Source organism: Penicillium subrubescens, assembly GCF_028828155.1.
Source record: "Penicillium subrubescens strain IBT 31985 chromosome Unknown utg000002l_segment0_segment0, whole genome shotgun sequence".
NCBI classification, from domain to species: Eukaryota; Fungi; Ascomycota; class Eurotiomycetes; order Eurotiales; family Aspergillaceae; genus Penicillium; species Penicillium subrubescens.
This window is the reverse complement of record NW_026643152.1, coordinates 2950084-2969432: the sequence shown is the minus strand read 5'-3', so window position 1 is coordinate 2969432 and position 19349 is coordinate 2950084. Positions and strand designations below refer to the sequence as shown.

At 51.6% G+C, this 19349-nt stretch overlaps 8 protein-coding genes across 8 annotated transcripts; 1 reads left to right on the top strand and 7 right to left on the bottom strand.

Moving 5' to 3' along the window:
- Window positions 1-335: 335 nt before the first annotated feature.
- Window positions 336-3453, bottom strand: N7473_002467 (H(+)-transporting V0 sector ATPase subunit a). Its single transcript, XM_057148407.1, has 5 exons — window positions 3216-3453; window positions 3052-3130; window positions 2735-2970; window positions 660-2676; window positions 336-593 (listed from the first exon to the last, which is right to left on the bottom strand). Exons 1-5 carry the CDS (start codon window positions 3339-3341, stop codon window positions 475-477), a joined length of 2577 nt encoding a protein of 858 aa, XP_057012061.1. The 5' UTR covers window positions 3342-3453; the 3' UTR covers window positions 336-474.
- A 306-nt stretch (window positions 3454-3759) lies between these two features.
- N7473_002466 (GNAT family N-acetyltransferase) lies at window positions 3760-4446 on the bottom strand (the record flags this gene model as incomplete). The annotated part of the gene is made up of 2 exons (XM_057148406.1): window positions 3760-4204; window positions 4268-4446. The coding sequence occupies 2 exons, from the start codon at window positions 4444-4446 to the stop codon at window positions 3760-3762; spliced, it is 624 nt and encodes a 207-aa protein (XP_057012060.1).
- A 493-nt stretch (window positions 4447-4939) lies between these two features.
- Window positions 4940-5407, bottom strand: N7473_002465 (uncharacterized protein; the record flags this gene model as incomplete). The annotated part of the gene is made up of 1 exon (XM_057148405.1): window positions 4940-5407. One exon carries the CDS (start codon window positions 5405-5407, stop codon window positions 4940-4942), a length of 468 nt encoding a protein of 155 aa, XP_057012059.1.
- A 359-nt stretch (window positions 5408-5766) lies between these two features.
- On the bottom strand, window positions 5767-8256 carry N7473_002464 (guanine nucleotide exchange factor VPS9; the record flags this gene model as incomplete). Its single annotated transcript, XM_057148404.1, has 4 exons — window positions 5767-5812; window positions 5885-6552; window positions 6605-6858; window positions 6912-8256. The coding sequence occupies 4 exons, from the start codon at window positions 8254-8256 to the stop codon at window positions 5767-5769; spliced, it is 2313 nt and encodes a 770-aa protein (XP_057012058.1).
- Window positions 8257-8655: 399 nt separating this feature from the next.
- N7473_002463 (asparagine synthetase domain-containing protein) lies at window positions 8656-10506 on the top strand (the record flags this gene model as incomplete). Its single annotated transcript, XM_057148403.1, has 2 exons — window positions 8656-9369; window positions 9424-10506. The coding sequence occupies exons 1-2, from the start codon at window positions 8689-8691 to the stop codon at window positions 10504-10506; spliced, it is 1764 nt and encodes a 587-aa protein (XP_057012057.1). The 5' UTR covers window positions 8656-8688.
- Window positions 10507-11669: 1163 nt separating this feature from the next.
- Window positions 11670-12470, bottom strand: cpcA (amino acid starvation-responsive transcription factor GCN4; the record flags this gene model as incomplete). Its single annotated transcript, XM_057148402.1, has 2 exons — window positions 11670-12379; window positions 12449-12470. The coding sequence occupies 2 exons, from the start codon at window positions 12468-12470 to the stop codon at window positions 11670-11672; spliced, it is 732 nt and encodes a 243-aa protein (XP_057012056.1).
- A 1484-nt stretch (window positions 12471-13954) lies between these two features.
- Window positions 13955-14308, bottom strand: N7473_002461 (uncharacterized protein; the record flags this gene model as incomplete). Its single annotated transcript, XM_057148401.1, has 1 exon — window positions 13955-14308. One exon carries the CDS (start codon window positions 14306-14308, stop codon window positions 13955-13957), a length of 354 nt encoding a protein of 117 aa, XP_057012055.1.
- A 2088-nt stretch (window positions 14309-16396) lies between these two features.
- N7473_002460 (uncharacterized protein) lies at window positions 16397-18235 on the bottom strand (the record flags this gene model as incomplete). Its single annotated transcript, XM_057148400.1, has 5 exons — window positions 16397-16750; window positions 16807-17078; window positions 17138-17657; window positions 17720-17918; window positions 17994-18235. 5 exons carry the CDS (start codon window positions 18233-18235, stop codon window positions 16397-16399), a joined length of 1587 nt encoding a protein of 528 aa, XP_057012054.1.
- Between the last annotated feature and the right edge of the window lie 1114 nt (window positions 18236-19349).

Sequence of the window (19349 nt, the reverse complement as noted above, 5' to 3'; positions counted from 1 at the left end):
TACCTCTTGATGTACTGAGCTGGAGTTGTTGTGTTGTGTGTGGATCAGTGATGACGTCGTCGTTCTGTGCAGCGCCTTCATACTCTTCTCATGGAATTCTCGGCTTGGTACCAAAATAGTCTTAAATGAATGAAAAAATTATTAAAATATATCTTCCATGCTTCTCCTAGAACATGATCTCCTTCATTGCCCCGATAGGTATGCTGTCTTCTCTCGTCCCTTTCTTACATCTACAGGCACATCTCCTACGCTCACCGCCCGAGTCACCGTCCACCAAGTAGCTAGGTAGCAGTCCTGTCTTTAATCCAAAGACTTACAGACCTACATGCCCCGAATTATGAGAACATATATATTCTAGACCTTCTTACAGTACATGACACAAGAGGAAACCCGAGGGAAGGACAATCCCACAGGGATGCTAGTGCGGGAGAGAAAAAAAAAGAACCCAAAAAATGCAAGACAAACCGCTCAAATCTAATCCACTGGATCCTCTTCCAGCAGAGTCTTGAAGCTGAACGGCAAAAAGGGAATACCCTCGCCCATGAAATGCTTGCTCATCGCCTCCACCCAGTGTAGACGAAGCGAGTGAAGCACTAAATTACTCGTTAGCTTGCAATCAAATAACAACTGCTGTTAGGGTCATAAGTGGGGATACTCACTGGCTGATACACCTTCCATGGTGACGAGCACCGCAACACTCAGAACAAGGAACATATAGGTGCAAATCACGATCATGATCACTCGGATGACGTGGCTCTCCTGCTCGAAGGCGGTACCGAGGGTCATATCCCAGAGAACGATGGAAAGTTGCTGATGGGCCAAGGACAAAGCCCAAAGACGGAGGTACGAAGCAGTGTGCGAGATACAGTTCAAGCAGAATTCGATAGTGTGAATGACCTGGTGGATCATGACATCGCTGAAGTCGAACTCTTCGTGCTCCTCGCCCTCATCGATGTTCTGGGCAATCATGGCGACACCTTCACCATCACTGGCCAGACTGTCGCGAGCGCCACCAAATCCGCCATCCATATCACCATCATCCTCCAAGGCACTGACACGGGATTGCTCGCCGAGACCCCGGTAACCCAGAGCGCGGGCACGATTGTGCTCATAGCGCAGCCAGAAGGGCTTGAGGAAGAGCATAATGGGGACCTGAATAACTGCGATAAGGAGGAGCAGGACCTGAACGGTGGCTTGACCAGAGTACAGCTTCTCCTGGACGTTGCCAGGGCTCAGGAACATGAAAATAAGCATGTTCAGCAAGCTGGGTGGGTCCTGACCGATGGCTGGCCAGTCCACGGACCACTTGTACAGAATCGTGAGGGCCAGATAACCGAAGATGGACTGGAAGAACAACATTCCGGGAACAAAGTTGCCAAAAATGTCAACCTTAGACTTGAAATGCCGAGCGTTGACATACTGGTGGACCAAGGCGTAAGTCATGTGGGACCAGCCAAGCAAAATACTCATCTTCATCTTCATACTGTTCGAGAAGAGCAAGGAGTTTTCCGCCTCGTGCCAGTTCCAATCCAAACCGATGGGGAAGCGGTAACCATCCTTCAAAGTAGCCTCAACAGACTGGCCAGCCTTGATGTCCTCGGGCCACTGCCACTGACTGGGGAAAATGCTGAAAGCCTTGGAGAAGATGTCGTTGTAGATGAAGCCAGTGTAAATGGAGAAAAGACCCATCATCAGCATAATATACCGACCGTAGAAAGCCATGTATGTCAGTTCGTCAAGCTTGGTGCGAAGCAACTTCTTCTCAAAGAAGATCATTGCAGAGGCGGTCGCAGCCATGATGAAACCGTGTCCCATGTCACCAAACATGACAGCGAACAAGAAGGGGAATGTGACAATTGTGTATAAGCCAGGGTTGACCTCGGAGTACTTCGGGATACCATAGGAGTTGATGATAGTCTGGAAAGCCTCCGTGAACTTGTTGGTCCGAACGTAAGTTGGCGGGGTTTTGTTGGTGCGGATTTGGTTGACGATAGTAGGGACAGAGAGACCGGCACGATCGTTGACGTCCTGCAAGGTCGACTTAATGAGAGCGAGGGAGTTTGTGGGGCACCACGCCTCGGCAATCAGCGTCTTGCGAGCTTGGTCGTAAGAAAATCTGTTCAACGTGTCGTATACAGCCTTCTCTTTTTTGACGATGATCATCCATGCCGCGAGAGATCGTGCGATCTGGGAGAGCTCCGCGTCCAAGGTGTTCTTAGTGTTGCGCAGTACATTGCCCACGTCACCCAATCGAGTGTTGACCTCGTGAATTTGATCACGACGCAGCTCACTGTTCTCGTCCACTCCGTACAACGAAGCACCCAGCGATTCGGAGATCTTGCGAATCTTGGCAAGAATGTTCTTACCATGAGCAAAGATCACGAACACGTTCTTGTGGATTTCTTCATTGTTGCTAGGGTCGATGATCACTTCAGGAATCTCCGATTGGTTCATGTAAAGGTTACCACGGAGAGTTCGCCAGAGGATGCGTTCAAAGGCTCCAATGCGGTCCCGAGGGATAACACCTGCAACGAAGCCAATGTTCATTTCCGAGAAGCTCTGTTGACCCTGAGTGTCTCCATTTGCGCCGCGCGGGGCGTGTTGTTCGACGTCGCGAAGAAGGGGCGCTTCGTCGTTATCGAAGGATTGGCGGATATCTTCGGTATGGGTGTGGGCCTAGTATCTCAACATCAGATTTGAATCTTCCACCGACAGTCTTGTAGTCAATACTAACCCGGTCGAAGAATCCACCAGCCTCTCGGAGAACCCAACGCCATTCACTGAGCTCGACTTCACGCTTCTTCAAGGTCTCGTAGCTGTCATTCAAGGAAGCAATCCGCTGCTCGAGGCTCTCACTCCGCTCAGCCAACTCGTCGATTTCCGAAGCCAGGGGAGCGGCCAGAGTGTCTGAAAAGTCGGTCGAGGGCCTCATGGGAATGGAAGCTTTCTCCATCTGCGAGTGGAAGTAGCCTAGTGCGGGAGAGAGTATAGATTAGCATTTAAAAATTCGAATAAAGATGTAGTCTGCCGAAAGTTGAATTATTGACATACGGAGCTGTCGTTCGACATTATCGAGGCGCCGAATCTCCTTGGTAAAGGTTCGTTGGAAAGCGTTGGTGTCAGGGTTGAGCTAGAAAACATGAGTTAGCGGGGGTCCCTATACCTGACAGCCACAGATCTGGGAAGCTTGAGTACTAGCATCATATCGAACATACATCTCTGAACTGGACCTGACCAATTTCACCCAGGGCACTAACGACCTCCCTTCCGATTTCATTGGCAATGTAGAGTTGGGTCAGGCTCATCTCCGACGAGCGGAAGAAGGTATCCTGCGGAGCCATGGTGGGCAGGAGGCTGTGAGGAGCCAAGGCCTTTCCACCAGGGGGTGAATGCAGTCAAAGAGAAAAATAGGTGGAAAAAGAGCCGGGGAGGGCGAAAGGAAGGACCTGGATGATGGCGTCGACGTTCGAGATGCCGCCGACGACAGCTCCTCAGGGCGAGCTGGCCGCAGTGCACGTGATGTCACGTGCTGATATATCCACATACTTCAGCTGCCTTTGACATCAACAAAACGATGATAATTATGACGAACTAGGTAGTTAGCTAGTTGGTTAACCAGGTCGATTGATAACTCATGGGAGATTGCTTTGATGGGCTACGATAAGAGAGAAAAGACAAAGTGTTCGATTCGAATTGTGTGTTGAAAGCGAAGAGTTCAGACCTTTCCACCATAGTAGCCATCCGAGGAACCGAACCTGATCACAGAGGTCTCTCCAATCCAAACAACGCCACCACATCCCCTTCCAAAGCAAACTCATCAAGAATCCGAAACCCATTCTTCTGCAATACCCGCAAACTCCCAATATTAGCCTTATTACAAGCAGCATACAACTTCTCCCTTTCACCTGAATCCTCAATATCTTTCCTCTCAAGTTTCCACCACGCGTCAATGACACCACCAACCGCCTCACTGATATACCCTTTACCCCAGAAGTCGGGGTGGATACTGTATCCAATTGACGGTGAGGGAACAAGGGAATTAATTCCTACTGCGCCGATGACCTTTTGAGCTGGGTCGTCTGCGAGGATGATCGCGAATTGGAAATTTCGTCCGATGGCGCCAGATGCATCGGGGGTTTGGAAAGTTTTGTTGGTGATTCCTGCTTCTGTCTCGGAGATGTCCTTGTGAGGAATCCTGGGCCATCTAGAGGCGAGGTAGTTCATAGATTAGTATGATGCGTAGAACTTTGGAGGAAGAGAGCCTTACAGCCAGTCTGCTACCTCCTGTTTTCGCCGAAACTCAAATATATCAGGAGCATCTTTAATATCCAGACTGCGTAGATATAGATTCTTAGTCCGTATAGGCTCTACTATAGCAGGTATGATCGCTTGAGTGACCTGCTCAGGATAGAGTGAGGCTTTAGTGGCTTGAGTGTCTGCTGTCATAGTGGCGGTTCTAGCACCCACGAAATGAGCGCCAAAGGGGACTCTTCACGACCTATATACGCCTGGGCAGAATGGATTGCGGCTTATCTCCGGCCCTCAAACCCTTTCTGGGGCACTAGGCAAGTCATTTCATTGGATCAAGGTGGTGATATAAGCCTCTATGGCGAGCCTTGTAGAGGGTCGCATTCATGCACTGGACTGACTCACCTCGGTTGGATGCCCCGCTTTATACGACAGTATGCAACCCTAACAAGTCAGGCTTACAGAATTAGGAGAAATATACAGGTCAGTTAGGTAGATAGAGAATATAGATTCCCATAGAAGTGTATCTCATTCAATCTCGTAACTTTCTGTCGTCTTTCAAGTTTGCTAATGTACACTCATCCCACATGGATGACCTCTCGAATCATAGTAGAGAAGAGAAGAAAAACGTAGCATCGCAATAGAACCAAGCGATCCTCTCCATCATTCATAAACAACCAAAACCCCCCATTTAAGCACCACCCTCCCTCTTCGCATACTCATCCTCCATCCGTTCCTCATACAACCGATCCGCCTCCTCCTTACTCAACGGCTGATTACCCCGATCATCCTGCGACGCATTGTTATCACGGGCGCCACTCTCAATATGCGGGGCACTGCCGTCCAGGGCAGCAAAGGAATTGAGATCGGCCTGGCCGGTGGAGCAAAAGGCGCCGGCGCTGTTGGGCTGGACTTGGTTTTCTTGGGACTGGAAGTCGGGGGTTGGGATGGGCATGGTGGATGTGAGTGATGAGGGGGGCTTTTTTTTTCGCACGACTCTGTGGTGGGAGTTTCCAAGTAGGTAGTGGGTAGTAGTGAAAGATCTGAGCAGTGAGAGAAGTTGGAAGTGCAGTTTAAGTAGTGTTGTGAGGAAGTTGGTGTGCTTGGAGCTGCTGCGTTGCCGCCACAGGTGTGGCGAGAGCTTGAAGGTAGACGTCATGGTTGAAGTTGGGGCAATTTAGGCCAGTGGGTCGCACTGCCACACACAACAGAGGACCACTGGAGTGTACAACATACTATTTGAGATCTGCTAAGAGCCAACAATTATATGAGAAATGATCATTAGACCCAGCTAGAGGCATCACTACCACAAAAAACCACTGTACTCGATATGCAAATATGGCGTATACTTTAGAGCCATGTCATGTCATGTCATGTCAATCCATCGCAATCCTCCCGCTAAAAGCCACTCATCAATTAAGGTTCTTAAGACAACAATCAGAGCAGAAAGAAAACAGCAAGGGAAACAGCGTGCCATTCATAACAGCTCCCCAGATCTAGAATTATTCTATGTACTCCCTACTCTGCGCTGAGAGCAAGGCATGCGTCCACGGCGAGACCGACTCTATCAAATCAAATTAGTAAATCAACTCCTGAAAGGTCACTACGAAAAAAACAGGCTAAAGGGACAACTAACCTCCCTTCCTTCTGCTTGACCACATCATCAATCACATCGCGGTCCAGATTCGGGAACATGTTCGAAAGCGTCTCGACAACATTGTTATGCTCGGCACGCTGAATACGCTGCGCCTCGGCTTCTTCAGCGCTAGCCTGGCGGGCAGCTGCGTCTTGAGCGTCGAGCACGCGACTAAGATTCTTCTGAGCCCCGCCGGTCTTCTCACGGGGCGGAGCTGGGCGCTCATCGCCAGAGCGGCGGCCTTCGCTGCTTGCGCGGGGAGGCTGGTAGACATTGGGTGTGAGGCGTGGGGGCGCAATACCTGGTTGAGGAGTTGTTGCAGGCTGGAGCGGACGGTCTTGAGCAGACGACGGGCTCGAGTCTGCGTCGTCGGAGAAGATCCGGCCGATGGTGGAAAGAGGTTTTTGGATGGTACGGAGGAGGCCTGCAACGGGGGCAGAGGTGTCGTCGTCAGATTGGGAGGCATCTCTTCGACTCGGTCCAGCTGCTGGTGGAGCTGGGCCGCTCGGGGCGGTAGGTTGAGTGGGAGACTTCTCCGACAGAGATTCGTGTTCACGGTTTTGTTCGGCAATGGCGGAGACGGCTGCCTCGACATTGCGCTCAAAGTCTTCATCACTGACGGTGAGACTCGTGCGGTCGAGGGTCTCGATGAATTGAATGGCTCCAGACTAGGTGAATGTTAACAGGCTGTGGGACTCTGTGACTGGGAATGAAACATACTAATGAGGAAAGATAGTAGCCTGCTTCTCCACCAAGCTTTTCTTGATTGCGGAAGCGCAGGATGTATTGGATGTTGGAGACAAGGTTTCCTGGGTTTGCATGCAATACCACATAGATCAGGAGTGGAACGAATGAGTCGGCAGAGGTATCGGCCTTTCTGCTGTTCCTCAAAAGACCAAAGATCACTTTGCAGCAGTTCAAAATGCAAATAACCTTATCTCGAGGGGCGCGGTAGCCGTTTATCTTCAATAATTCTAGATTTCAGATTAGCATTTGAGCAAACGCCAGCGACAGATAAAACACATACCTTGCTGTGCCAAGCTCAGGAACCTTCGCCCACTACCACTAACCGCGGCAATATCTAGATGCTCCTCTTTAACCCAACTATAAATGCGAATCTTCTGCGCCAATATGTCATCCCGCTCGATATCCTCTTGATGCTGGCCCCGTCGCCACGGTCCATGAAGTTTTTCAATCTCTCGCCTCCGACTCCGGCTTGTACTTCTAGGAATTGTCGGAGGAGCCGGGATCGCAGGCGAAAACGTCTGCGAATACAAACGATTCATAACCAACTTCTCCATTCCTTCCTTCGCATTATCAAACTCGGCATCCGACACGTCACGCCATATTTCGCATATGGCCATCTTATTCGTGATGAAAGCCAAGAAGTCACTGATAATCTTGACTTGTTCGTGGGCCATCCATTGCTTCTTTGCAAACTCCGTCAGGAACGAGCGCAGGAATTTAGCGACCGGATCAGCAGTCCGGTGACGCAGTTGCTCTAGGAATCGGTGGAAATCAAATGGTTGGTCTGGTTCAGGCTCGGGTGGGGGTGGGAGAGTCGAGGCTGATGATTGTCGGGTCAAAGTAAGGTCTTCAGGGCCGACGGAGTATCGGTGGTGAGCTGGCGCAGCCGGGCCACTATGTGATGCGGCGGGCCCTGAAGGACCAGATGAGGGGGAGTGTACAGGCTCGAGACTCGACCTGCGAGGCGGGAAGTGCTGCGATGTGCGGAACTGTTCGGCCAGCTCCAATCGAGGGGACATGATCTCCTCCTGGTCGGTAGTTCTTGCAGGGTCCTGGAACTGGCCCATAATATTCTGGATCTCTGGTTGGGAATCATTGTCATCTCGAGCTCCATTGCTTCGGACTGTCTGGCTGGTCTCGGGGTCGCTATCTCCGGGTACATCTGGGAGCTCCTTCTCAGAGCTTGGGCCGGAGTTGGGCGCGCTAGCTGGCTGAGGAGTAGCGACAGGGGCGGTTGGATTCGAGGTGAGGTAGGAGTCATCTTTCTCGGGCGGAGGAGGAGGGGGAGGAGTGTTTGCCGTCGAGGACATCCCGGACTCGGGTATCTTGACCGACAGTGACAGCGCTTCGACCTGTCCCGCAAGCCGGTCCGGTTGAGACGGTGCTGCTACTGAAGGTGGAGATACTTCTGCTGTGTCGGTCTGAACATCGACTAGCCCAGCAGGGATGCGCGGCTTCGTAGGCGGTTCTGTGCCCATCTCGGCTTGTTGTGAGCTTTCGATCGAGGGGCCATGCTCTGTTTCGGGGAGGTCGGTTGCGGGCGTTGGGCTCTCGAGCGCCTCGTGGGTGGGCTGCTCCCTCTTTTTCCCAGAGCCCAAAGGGGACAAGGGTTCGGTGGCCGACATGAGCTAAATCAACATGCAGGCCACGGAAATGTATTCAGGGGTATCACGATAATAGTTGTAGGGAGTGTCGAGGCTCTCATGTTGATGCGCGGATCATTGGTTCAGCCGAGGCCGCCGAAGCACGAGGCTCTTCTAGCTGATTTACTGCTAGTGCTACTGCTTGATCTTGGCTAAGAATTACAATCAATTTACAGGCTTGAGCATATAGGTCTGAGCTATATATCTCGAAATGTTTACATAAAATCTGCTGTAATGCAATCTAATCACTGCCTTGTACTTCTCATGATCGACGTACTTCACCCCGCGGCCGGAAATATACGGATGACTAATATTTTTAGCCTCAGGCCTTCAAATGGCATAAAAACATTCGAATTCGCATCTCAACCCTACTTACTACTACACAGGCCTCCGTTGCTCCCACACCACTCGATCATGTGCGGGATCTTCTTTTCCTTGTCCAAGAGACCAACTGTACCAAATTCAGAAACCAAGTCTTTACTGATCCAACGCGGCCCTGACAGCTGTCAGACGCACACAGCTCAACGGCAGGTCCAGGCACAAGATGGAGTGTCTGCGCCAATAACCCAGTATCACACATTCATCTCGACAGTGTTATCACTGCGAGGTGATCATGTCTACAAGCAGCCCCTTGTAGATTCAGAAACTCAATCTGTGCTCTGCTGGAATGGGGAAGCTTGGAAGATTGCAAACGAGCGGGTCTCGGGCAATGACACAGAGCTTGTATTTGGTCTATTCCTTGAGGCTATGAAAGGTGATGCTCGACAGGCTATTGAGAACTTTGCGACTGCTGTTGCGAGTATCTCGGGTCCGTTTGCGTTTGTCTTTTATGATGCTGTGCATGGAAGGCTGTTCTTTTCCAGGGATTGCCTCGGAAGGAGATCACTCCTGCGGGGCGTGGATGTGGATGGCAGTTTGAAGATTTGCAGCTTATGCGATGGTTCTTCCTCTACGCACTTTGAAGAAGTTGGCTTCGAGGGTGTCTATATGATTGATCTCGAAAATAATCAAGAGTCATTTACAGACCCTGCAGAGCCATATAAGATTGACATCCTGCCATGGAGTTCCGATACGTCTCCTCCTGCAGGTCATATAGTGAGTCTACAATACTCCCAAGCACCTCATTGACAATTCTAATATCTACCCAAGAAAAATCCCATTCCACCAATGAACATGTCTGTCCCAGAGGAACAACCTCCTGCACTAAGACTAGAGACACCCTTTGTCAAGGACCTCCAAACCAAACTACACCAATCTCTCACCTTAAGAATTGAAGATGTACCAGAACCGCCTGGTTACATTCAAAATCAAAGTGCCAAGATCGCAGTCCTCTTTTCCGGCGGCCTGGACTGCACACTCCTCGCCCGTCTAGCCCACGACATCCTCCCAATCAATGAACCTATCGACCTACTCAATGTGGCATTTGAAAATCCCCGCGTTGCCGCCGCAGCAGCAGCAACCTCAAAACAAAACACGTCTTCATCTTCATCACCTCTATCAGAACCCACTTCTTTCTACGAAACCTGTCCAGACCGAATCACAGGCCGCTCAGCACACGCCGAGCTCCAAGAAACCTGTCCCGGCCGAACATGGCGCTTCATCGCCATCGACATCCCCTACACTGAAACCCTCGCACACCGCGAGTCCGTCAAGCGACTCATGAGGCCGCATAACACCGAAATGGATCTATCCATCGCTTGCGCACTATACTTCGCCTCTCGCGGTCAAGGAACCATCTCTGAACCTGAATCTGGAACTATCCCATACACAACAACCGCCCGCGTCCTCCTCTCCGGCCTCGGTGCAGACGAGCTCTTCGCCGGCTATGGCCGTCACGGGGTATCATTCGCCCGAGGTGGCTTCCCAGGACTCATCTCCGAGATCCAGTTAGACGTAAGTCGACTCGGACAGCGCAATCTCGGCCGCGATGACCGCGTGCTCTCGCACTGGGGTCGGGAAACTCGGTTTCCGTACCTGGATGAGGAGTTTGTTGGGTGGGTTCTTCGAGCGCCGGTGTGGGAGAAGTGTGGGTTTGGCCTTGCGGAGCCGCAGGGCGAAGATGAAGAACAAACTCTTCGGGGCATTGATAAGGAGAAGATGGGGTTGCGACTTGTGGCGCTGAGATTGGGGTTGAGGTCTGTTGCGAGGGAGAAGAAGAGGGCTATTCAGTTTGGGGCGAGGACGGCGAAGATGGAGAAGGGGAGGACGAAGGGAACTGATGCGTTGAGTTGATGGTCCTTTCTCGTCTTGTTCTTTGATGATATCTTACTGTGCTAGTCATTGCGGGGTTTGTAAAACATACATTTCCTTGTTCCCCTTCTTTCCTCCTACACATCCATTCCCTTCATCAAACGGAGATATCTCCACAAGCACACTCTCCAAAATCCAGCAATGATGACAAAAACGTGGAATCAGATACTTCCGAAACCACACTCCCTCCGCCTACCTTCTACAGAAGTCCAGCCCAGTCTTCCTATTCTGCTACTCCCACCACCCATTCCCATCTCAGAGCAACCGCAGTCCCTAGACGGCGTGTAGTTCGGGAAGTTTGCATGGGTGTTGGATGTAGAGTAGGTAGGATGGAAGACTACGGCTGGAGGAGGGATGTGGTTCATGAGGGGTATAAAAGGCAAGTCTGAGCTGGATGTTGTGTGTGGAATGGTTGACTACTATTTGGTAGAATAGGGAATAGAAGTTGAAAGTATGGTAGGCAGGTCACTACGTCAGCTGGATAGATGGGACCATGAAGTAAAGAATAGGATATTGCAATGCACAGGGAAGGCAGTATTTGTAGTATACCCTATGTCAACGCACTGAGGATACAGGGTAGCATGCATTGCATTCTGGTGAATATCCATGGGATTGCTACGGAGACAGCACACGTTCTTGTAGACGTAAACGCAAATAAGATCAAACACACATACGTTAGGCAATACATACCTTAGGAAACGGTTGACAAACAAGTTACCAGAGATGTGTCTACAATTGTTACAGTGATTACAAGGACAAGATTGGAGTAGCAATGAATCTCAAATATTAGAACTAAGCCAAAAACAAAACGAGCCACGAGTCAATCACCATCTCAGAGGATGGGAGACAATCAGAACCGGCTGGAAAAGACAAACTAATAAAAACCCCAAAAAAAGAAATCGACAACGGAGGAAAAGGAAATTGACGATGTTCAAGAAATCTCAAATCATGTCACAACTTTTGGAGAAAGGCAGAGGGGCAGAATCTGCATTTCTCAATTATCGGTGAGTTGTCGAAGGTAATGGCTTGACCCATCACCCACGCCCACCAGGCCAGGAGCAGTAAAATCCACATAAAAAGAAAAGCAAGCAAAGGAACCCCGAAAACATTTTTTTAGACAGCTAGAAGACGAGCACAGTCCCCATTTAGGAGAACTGCTGCTGCGTCTTCAGCTGGGCTTGGAGGCTTGCGATCAACTCATCGCGCTCAGCGACCTGTCGTCGCAACTCTGCGATCTGGGCCTCAGCAGACATCTGGCGCTCGAGCTTCTTGGCTCGTGACTTGCGAGCGGCCTCGGTGTTTCGGGCACGCTTGGCAGCCACCGGGTCACTGGGATCAAAGGCAACGGGAGACAGCTCCTTGCGCGAGCGAGAGATCCCAGCGACGCTCGAGGGCTTGGCGCCGCCAGTGGCGGAGATTGGAGACGAGATTGACTTGGAGGCAGAGACACGCTTAGGGGCAGCAGGCACAGTGATAGTCGGCTCCGCAATGTCGTGCTTAGCGTCAGTCTCCTCCACAGCAGTGAGGCCAAAGGTTTGAAGAGTCTCAAGGGCCGTAGCGTCGTCAAACAGGGGAGCCCAGTCATGCTGGTTCAGGACATCCAGATCGGCGAACATTGGAGAAGTGTTGGAGCTGAAAGCGGCACCTGGAGACTCGAAAGATGGAGTGCTCATATCCGTGAAAGTGGTCGAGGGCGGGAAGGAGCTGCCATCGTTCATGATGTCCTTGGGTGAGACAGTCCCCTGAGGAGCAGGGGAGAAAGCGCCGTTATCAGAGTCCAGCGAGAGCTGGAAGGGCGAACCCATGTAGTTGGTGAGGCCAGCGGAGGGGAGCCCGAAGAGCTCCACGTCGTGGTCTGAAGGTAATGTGTAAGTAGGTGGAGGAATGGTAAGAGAAGTGCACAGCACGACAGTGGAAGAATTACCTGAGAAGTTGGGGGTAGACATATTGCGGCGAGTAGCCTGCGTGGCTTGATTCTTGTGTGTAGTGGAAAACTGCGGAACCGGAGGGTGGTGAGGGGGAACGGGAGGGCACTGAAGCGGCGTGAGGCTGCTGTGCGTGCGCGATGTTGTTGGGATAAGACCAGTGGGAAGGAGACCGGGCAAGCTTGGTCACTCTGGGGTCTGGAACAGGGGAGCCAGAGAACTGTTGCTGTAGGTGACGTTGCAACTGCAGACTGAAGGAGTGTCGTCGAGGATGGTTCTGAGCCAAGAAGGGCTGGAGAGCCGACGGTCTAAGGGTAGTACTCGAGGGAGCGAGCAAACGCGAGTCTCGTGGATGAGGCTGCGATTGTGGAGCTGGCGGGGCTGGATAGAGTACAAAGTCCTCTAGAGCACTGTTGTTGTTGCTGTTGCTGTTGTTCGAACTGGAAGCCAAGGGCTGTGTGGGCGGGGGCGTGGGAAGCCATGATTGCTGGGAGTGATCCGTGGTGAACGACGAAATGTCGATCGGAGAAATGGTTATTTGGGGAGAACTTGAGCTACGCGATGCGATGCTAAAGTTCAGAGATCCTGTAAAAGGAGGCTCTGAAGAAGGTTGTTGAGGGGAGAAAATAGACGGGGTTCCGTGAGGAGGAATGGTGTCGTTCTCAATGGAGAAAGACGAGATCTTTCGAGACGAGGAGCTTAGAAAGCACCCATTTTGGATCAGTGGAGGTTCAAAAGGCTGTTGTTCAGAGAGAGGCAGAATGGTGGATGGATGTGGGTGTCTGTTGTGAGGGTTCAAAAGAGAATGGGGAGAGAAGAAAAAAAGGAAGGCATCGACGGGGGGGGAATCAGGCACTTCTTAAGCGGCGACTTGATTTGGCTGTGTGGGAGGATCCACTAGACTGTTGGTTCTGGCCAATCATCGATCACAGCCGCACGGGGCTTAGTCGAGCCTGGAAGTCACGGGGTGTGAGTCACACCCTAATCGGCTGTGCTGATTGGCTGCTCAGCCCCGACAGCCAGTTTAGCGGAAGTCTATGGGTACTTCCGATGTACTTTCCAGTGGACTTGCGCTCTTTCGTCTTTACTTTCCATTTTCTATGACGTTGCCATACTTTGCGTCCCGACTCTCAGCCTCGTCGGCCAGGTACCCACCATGTACCTCTCCGTCAGCCATTCCCCGTTGCCTACCCGTTGACCAATCATGGTTCCTTTCTCCTGTCTCGTCCTGGCGGTCCAGGCATCCGCACTATCCGATTCAGTTACAGACGTTGTTTCGAAGCCCCCTTGTCCAGACCCCAGGCTGATCCAAACGAGATTCAGAGAAAGACTCTCCAAAAAGGATATTTACCATTTCACCAATTCTCACAGCCTAAAGACGAAAGACAACTCACTATTACAGGCCACGTCGCCAATTCCCATGACCCCTCGTATAAATGGAGTCTCCGGCAAGGTTTCTCACTAAAAAAATCCGGGAATGTGAAAATGAATTGGTAATCCACCATTCAACCATCATGCCTCGTGTTCCCAGGCTTCGCACGCGCGCCTTCTCGGAAACAACAGGCGTGCCCCTCCGAGGCAGGCAGACTGGCAGAAACCATGAAAGACCCACCGATCTTTTCCCAATTGCCTCCCCGCCGTGGGCTGTGCCGGTCATCGCCCTGGTCCGTGTGGTCCCTAGTGTCCCCCAAACTGGGGCCTGCTCTGCCTGTTTTGATGCTAGTCTTGCCGAAGGGCGTGAAATTGACTTTGCTTGCACCCATTGCGTCTGATCCATCCCGAAGACCGACACGGAAGATCAAGCAAATGTCTTGTTCTTGGATTGATTTCATATGCACAGTACCATTGCAGCATGGCATGGATGAAAACTGTCCAATATACTTCAGATACTACTGTACCTAGGTTATGACTATATGTATACCACTGTTGCAATCCCCGTTTCATTGGATAATGGCCTCTCCCAGACACGGATGACCTCCGTACCCAAATACACCCTCATCTCTCCCTTCTCTCTTTCATTCTCAACCCACCATAATGTACTCCGTACTCCGTACATACCAGCACCGGCTCAGCACACACCCGTTAACCAGTGGATAAGACCCGCACCACCATTCAAACCGAAACAAAAGACAACAGGCAAGAAAATATTAATGCAACCATTTAACTGGTTCGCTCGCCAACAGCAAAAACTAGAGAGTCTTGGCACTACCCTCAGTCCCCGAGATAAATCGGAGGCAGAGACTCTCGCTCCGAGAACGCCCAAAAACGAGTGCGAGCCCCGTGGTTCTGGCGCTCGATCTAATCCTCTTTCATCTGCCCGATAGTTTAACGAACTAAACTCAATACAGTGGCCGAAACTGACAGCGGGAGATACCAGAAAATAATAATAATGTTGAATTCCCTTTGCGTTTGCCTTTGTGCGAACCAGAATTAGACGAGTGGTCGATGCTTGAAATAGACCTAGACCTAGACCTATTTCATACTATGACGATGGCAATGTTTACAACCAACTACATGATTGATGTATCTTGGAAGCCTTGAGGGTCCAGGCAGTATTAATGAAGCCTGAACACCGCAGATGATCTGATCCAGTCGTCGGCGACCACCAGCCGAACGAGTCGGCATTAAATGCATTTGGCCGAGAGCGATCTCCAGGACTCCAACCACCAGGATATACCATGATCCATTACCTCAGGCAGCTAATAAATACATTCCATCATCTCATGCGCCTATAATGAAAGGATCTGGAACAAAATAGGACTCCGCTGCTAATCTTTCCTTCTATGAATATCCATGTCGGAGACATTGATGTCAAAATCACCCTGGCGTAATTCCATCCATGTCTCTGACAATACCAGCCGACGCCGAATCTTGTTGGCGCCCTACCCCCGTTGAGAGCCGCACTCGGCGACCAATGCATCTCGATGGGGGCGCTAATGGCTTGCATAATGGTGTGCAGATGCATCATGGGGTGGTGGTTCCGCCAAGTTGCCAACGCATACAAGACCCATTTCTAAGAAACAGCTTACCAAAGCTATTATGGAGAGTGTCGATCCCTTCAAAACTAGAGTAGTCTGGATTAAACCATCTCCAACGAAGGAGTACTTGCTACAATACGGGGAAACAATGTTTACAAGGATTCCTACAAAGACACAATACCAAAGTTAAAGCAAAACTGAGAAGATTCTATTAAGTATTACCTATCGCAGCACGTGCCACATCCACGGAGCATCAGAGTAAGGAAAACCGCGTGAGACGGGAACAACGGTAGACAACGGTAAGAGGGGGGGCCTCAAAAACACGCACGAAAGAGCAGGAAACGAGGCGGCAATCTGAATTGCAGAGACCAAAAAGAAGACAACAAGACAGTCCACATTTCCCACCTTCCCATAAGTAAATGATAAGTAACCCCTTCCTCCCCAGAGGGTATCGAAGCGAGAAAGCCAAAGCGCACGAAAGCAGAGTGGTATCAATCTAGTAAGGCGACACACCACGTAACGCATAAGCACGTCGCGAATCGAATCTCGGTTGCGGGACGCAAGGTCGTAATAATGAATGAACGGCCGCCAGCATATAATCCGGGGGCGCCGAGAATAATTATTGGGGGCTTGGTATTTTTTTGGAGAGCGGGAGTGACGAGAGAAGAGGGAAATCCAAACAAAAAGCAGCGACGGCGGGTATCTCATTGGCACCCAATTCGAATCACACAAAGTCCAGGCAAGACAGACAGTGAATGACCGAAAGAGCGACAGTGGCGAGGCAAAAGCACACAAAGCAACAAAGCAAAAACTGCGAGCGAAATGGTATCAATTCCGTATTTGCATCCGTCAGGCACTCAAGCTGTCCCCACCAGAGGACCGGCCGAGGCCATCGGGGATATTGTGGGTGGACGATGGATAGGATGCATCCCACCACCGTTCAAACTCCACGCGTCGCGGAGACGCAGTTCAAGCAGCAGCCTGGACAGGGGCGGTGGTGGTGAGGTTGACGTTCTTGGCCTCCTCGGTGGTGGCCTCAACGGGAGCGACCTCCTCGACAACGGGGGCGGGGGTCTCCTCAGCGGGAGCGGCGGCCTCGGTAGCGGCCTCCTTGGTCTCCCCAGCCTTGGCCTCGGTCTCGGCAGCGGGAGTCTCCTCCTTGTCGAGCTTCACAGCCTTGCTGGGCTTGCGGAACAGACCACCAAGCTTGGAGGACTTGGCCTTGGCCTCCTTGGTCTCGCCATCGGTGACCTCGTTGTCAGAGGTCTCGGCCTTCTTCTCCTTCTTGCCGAAGTTGCCGAAGAAAGAGGAGCGGCGCTTGTCCTTGGGGTAGTGGCCTCAGCGGCGGCCTCCTTGGGCTCCTCGGTAGCCTTGGCGACCTCAGCATCGGCAGCGGCGGTAACAGTCTCGGGCTCGATGGGCTTAACGGCGGCCTCCTCGACGGGGTTCTCGAGCTGAGGAGCAGTGCTGGCAACGGTGGTCTCCTCGACGGGGGCGGTGGCCTCCTTCTCGGACTTCTCGTGAACGGGGCTGGTGACCTTCTGGAAGAGGCTGCCGAAGATGGAGGCGCGCTTGGCCTTCTTCTCCTCCTTCTTCTCCTCCTTGGGCTCCTCAACAGCCTTGTCCTCGGTGGTCTCAGCAGGGGCAGCGGCTTGAGTAAATGTTAGCAAATCATCCTTATATATGCGATTGCGTAATGATTGAACGTACCCTCAGTGGCAGCGGCAACGGGCTCAGCAGCGGTCTCGGCGACGGGCTCAGCAGCGGGGACAGCGGCCTCAGCGGGCTGGGCCTCCTCGACGGTCTCCTCCTTCTTCACCTCAGCCTTCTTCTCCTCAGACTCCTCCTTCTTGCCGAGCAGAGAGCCGAAGATGCTGGAGCGCTTGCGGGACTGGGAGCGAGACTTGGCGGTCTCCTTCTTCTCCTCCTTAGGGGCGGCCTCCTCGGCCTCCTTGGGAGCAGCGGTCTCCTCCTCCTTCTTCTCCTCGGGCTTCTTGGCGGCGACAGCGGCAACGGCAACGGGCTTGGTCAGCTTCTCGAGCTCAGCCTTGTAACCCTCACTGGTGGTGATGGTCTCCTTCTCAGCCTTGGCCTCGGTGGCCTTGGCCTCAATGGCGACAACCCAGCTGTCGCGCTCAGCGGCGCTGGAGGCCTGGAAGGTGTGCTTCTGGCCAGCAATCTTGAACTGGAACTCGCTGGAACCCTCCTTGGTCACATCAGAGACATCGGCCTGGAGTGAATTGTTAGCTTACATTTGTGTTCTTTCTTCATTGCATGTTTTGCGCAACTTACCAAGTTGATGATGTGGCTGGGGTGAGCCTTGTCCTCGGCGCGCTTGGTGATGAAGAGCAGACCCTTGCCGGTCTGGCTGGCCCAGGCGGCGATGGGGTTGGCAACGGCGGGCTTCTCGTTCTGGTGGAAGCTGGACAGCTGCTTGGCCTCAACAGCCTCGTCGTTGAAGTAGAAGAAACGCTTAGCGAAGCGCAGGCTCCTGCACAAAACAAAAGTACATTGTCAGTTCCAAGCTCCAAAGCTGTCGCAAACTCGCGTCGCATTTTCCACTTACTTGACCAGACCGGGGGCCTTGTAGCCGAGGGTGCCCTCAGAAGCGGGCTTGACCTCCTCCTTGGCAGCCTCAGTAGCCTCAACAACCTCGGGAGTGGCAGTGGTCTCCTCAGCAGGAGTCTCCTTGGCCGCCTCCTTGGGGGCCTCAACAGCGGCCTCAGTGGCAGCAGGAGCCTCAACAACAGGCTCAGCAGCGGGAACGACCGCGGGGGTCTCCTCAACGGGCTTCTGGACGTCAGACATGATTAAAAGTTATTAGACCGAAAAGTGTCGGAGGGTTTGTGGGTATCAATTAAGAAGCAGAGCTTCGAAGAGAAAAAGCGGTTTTGGGGTATCAGGGTATCTTGGAAAGCAAAGAAATAAGAGCTCTTGAAAAGAGCTTTGGGTATCACGAACGAAGTAGGAAAGGGGGTATTGAGCTTTGGAGAGGAAGGAGGGGAAAGAAGGAAAGGAGAAAAAGGGAGGGAAGGGCGAAAAAAAAGAGCAGCGGGCAATGGGGGGTGGTGACCAGCGCTTGTTGATGGCGCTCTCAGCCACTTTTGGAAAGGAGCTGCAGGGAGCCCAGACGCTGGGTGGGACTGTGTCGATTAGGTAAGTCTGGTCCTTCAGAGGTTCAGGGGGTCAACCCGCGCTAACACAGTTTAAGGATGAGGTATACACTTTTTTTATTGACCTTAACCACCCTAGCTAAGAAACTTCGAAAAAAAAATCTGATCACTACTGAAGAATAACTCCTGGCTGAAACAAAGCCAGATGAATGGAAAGGAAGGAATTAATAAAGCCTGTAATAACAGAACGTTATGGATGGGCAGCGCCACCAGTTCTTTCACTGGCGTCAAATTGAAACAACAAGCAAAGGTCCATAAACCAGACTAGCAAAAACTAATACTGTAGAATTTTAGAGAAATTAGTAGGAATTTGTGGACAATCAAATACCACGATTGATCATGATCACACCACTCGCGACCCCCATGCAACTCCGTACTGATACTTTCGACTCTGTTCTATGGGCTGATGACTCAATGGCCCAATAACCTACCCAAGTTCACTAGCTCCTCCTAAGATCGTCCATGCAGCTGGACAACGGCCGCCCCCTAAAGTAGCCCCTAATTGACCCGCGCAGCTTGGACCCGCCTCCTGGAAGAGCCAATCTCGACTAATTTACCTGGATAGCACCCTAATGCAGACGAAATTTGCAGGGCTCATGAATGAGCTGTATCTTCCACCCACGCGACCAATCTACCGTTTTTGTCTGGCCAGTAGTTTACATGACCACAAAGCGAATACATATGTAATTAATCTCCCTGTTTATTGCCATAGATTGTCTGCAAGACCACTTCAATTTCCTCAGCCTATT

Bases quoted from the DNA above. Each gene is read 5' to 3' on its own strand.
- N7473_002467 (XM_057148407.1), bottom strand. From the start codon at position 3,341: ATGGCTCCGCAGGATACCTTCTTCCGCTCGTCGGAGATGAGCCTGACC. The intron at 3,131-3,215 runs GTATGTTCGATA...CATGTTTTCTAG, and splicing joins GTCAGGTCCAGTTCAGAGAT to CTCAACCCTGACACCAACGC. The intron at 2,677-2,734 runs GTTAGTATTGAC...TTGAGATACTAG, and splicing joins CTGGTGGATTCTTCGACCGG to GCCCACACCCATACCGAAGA.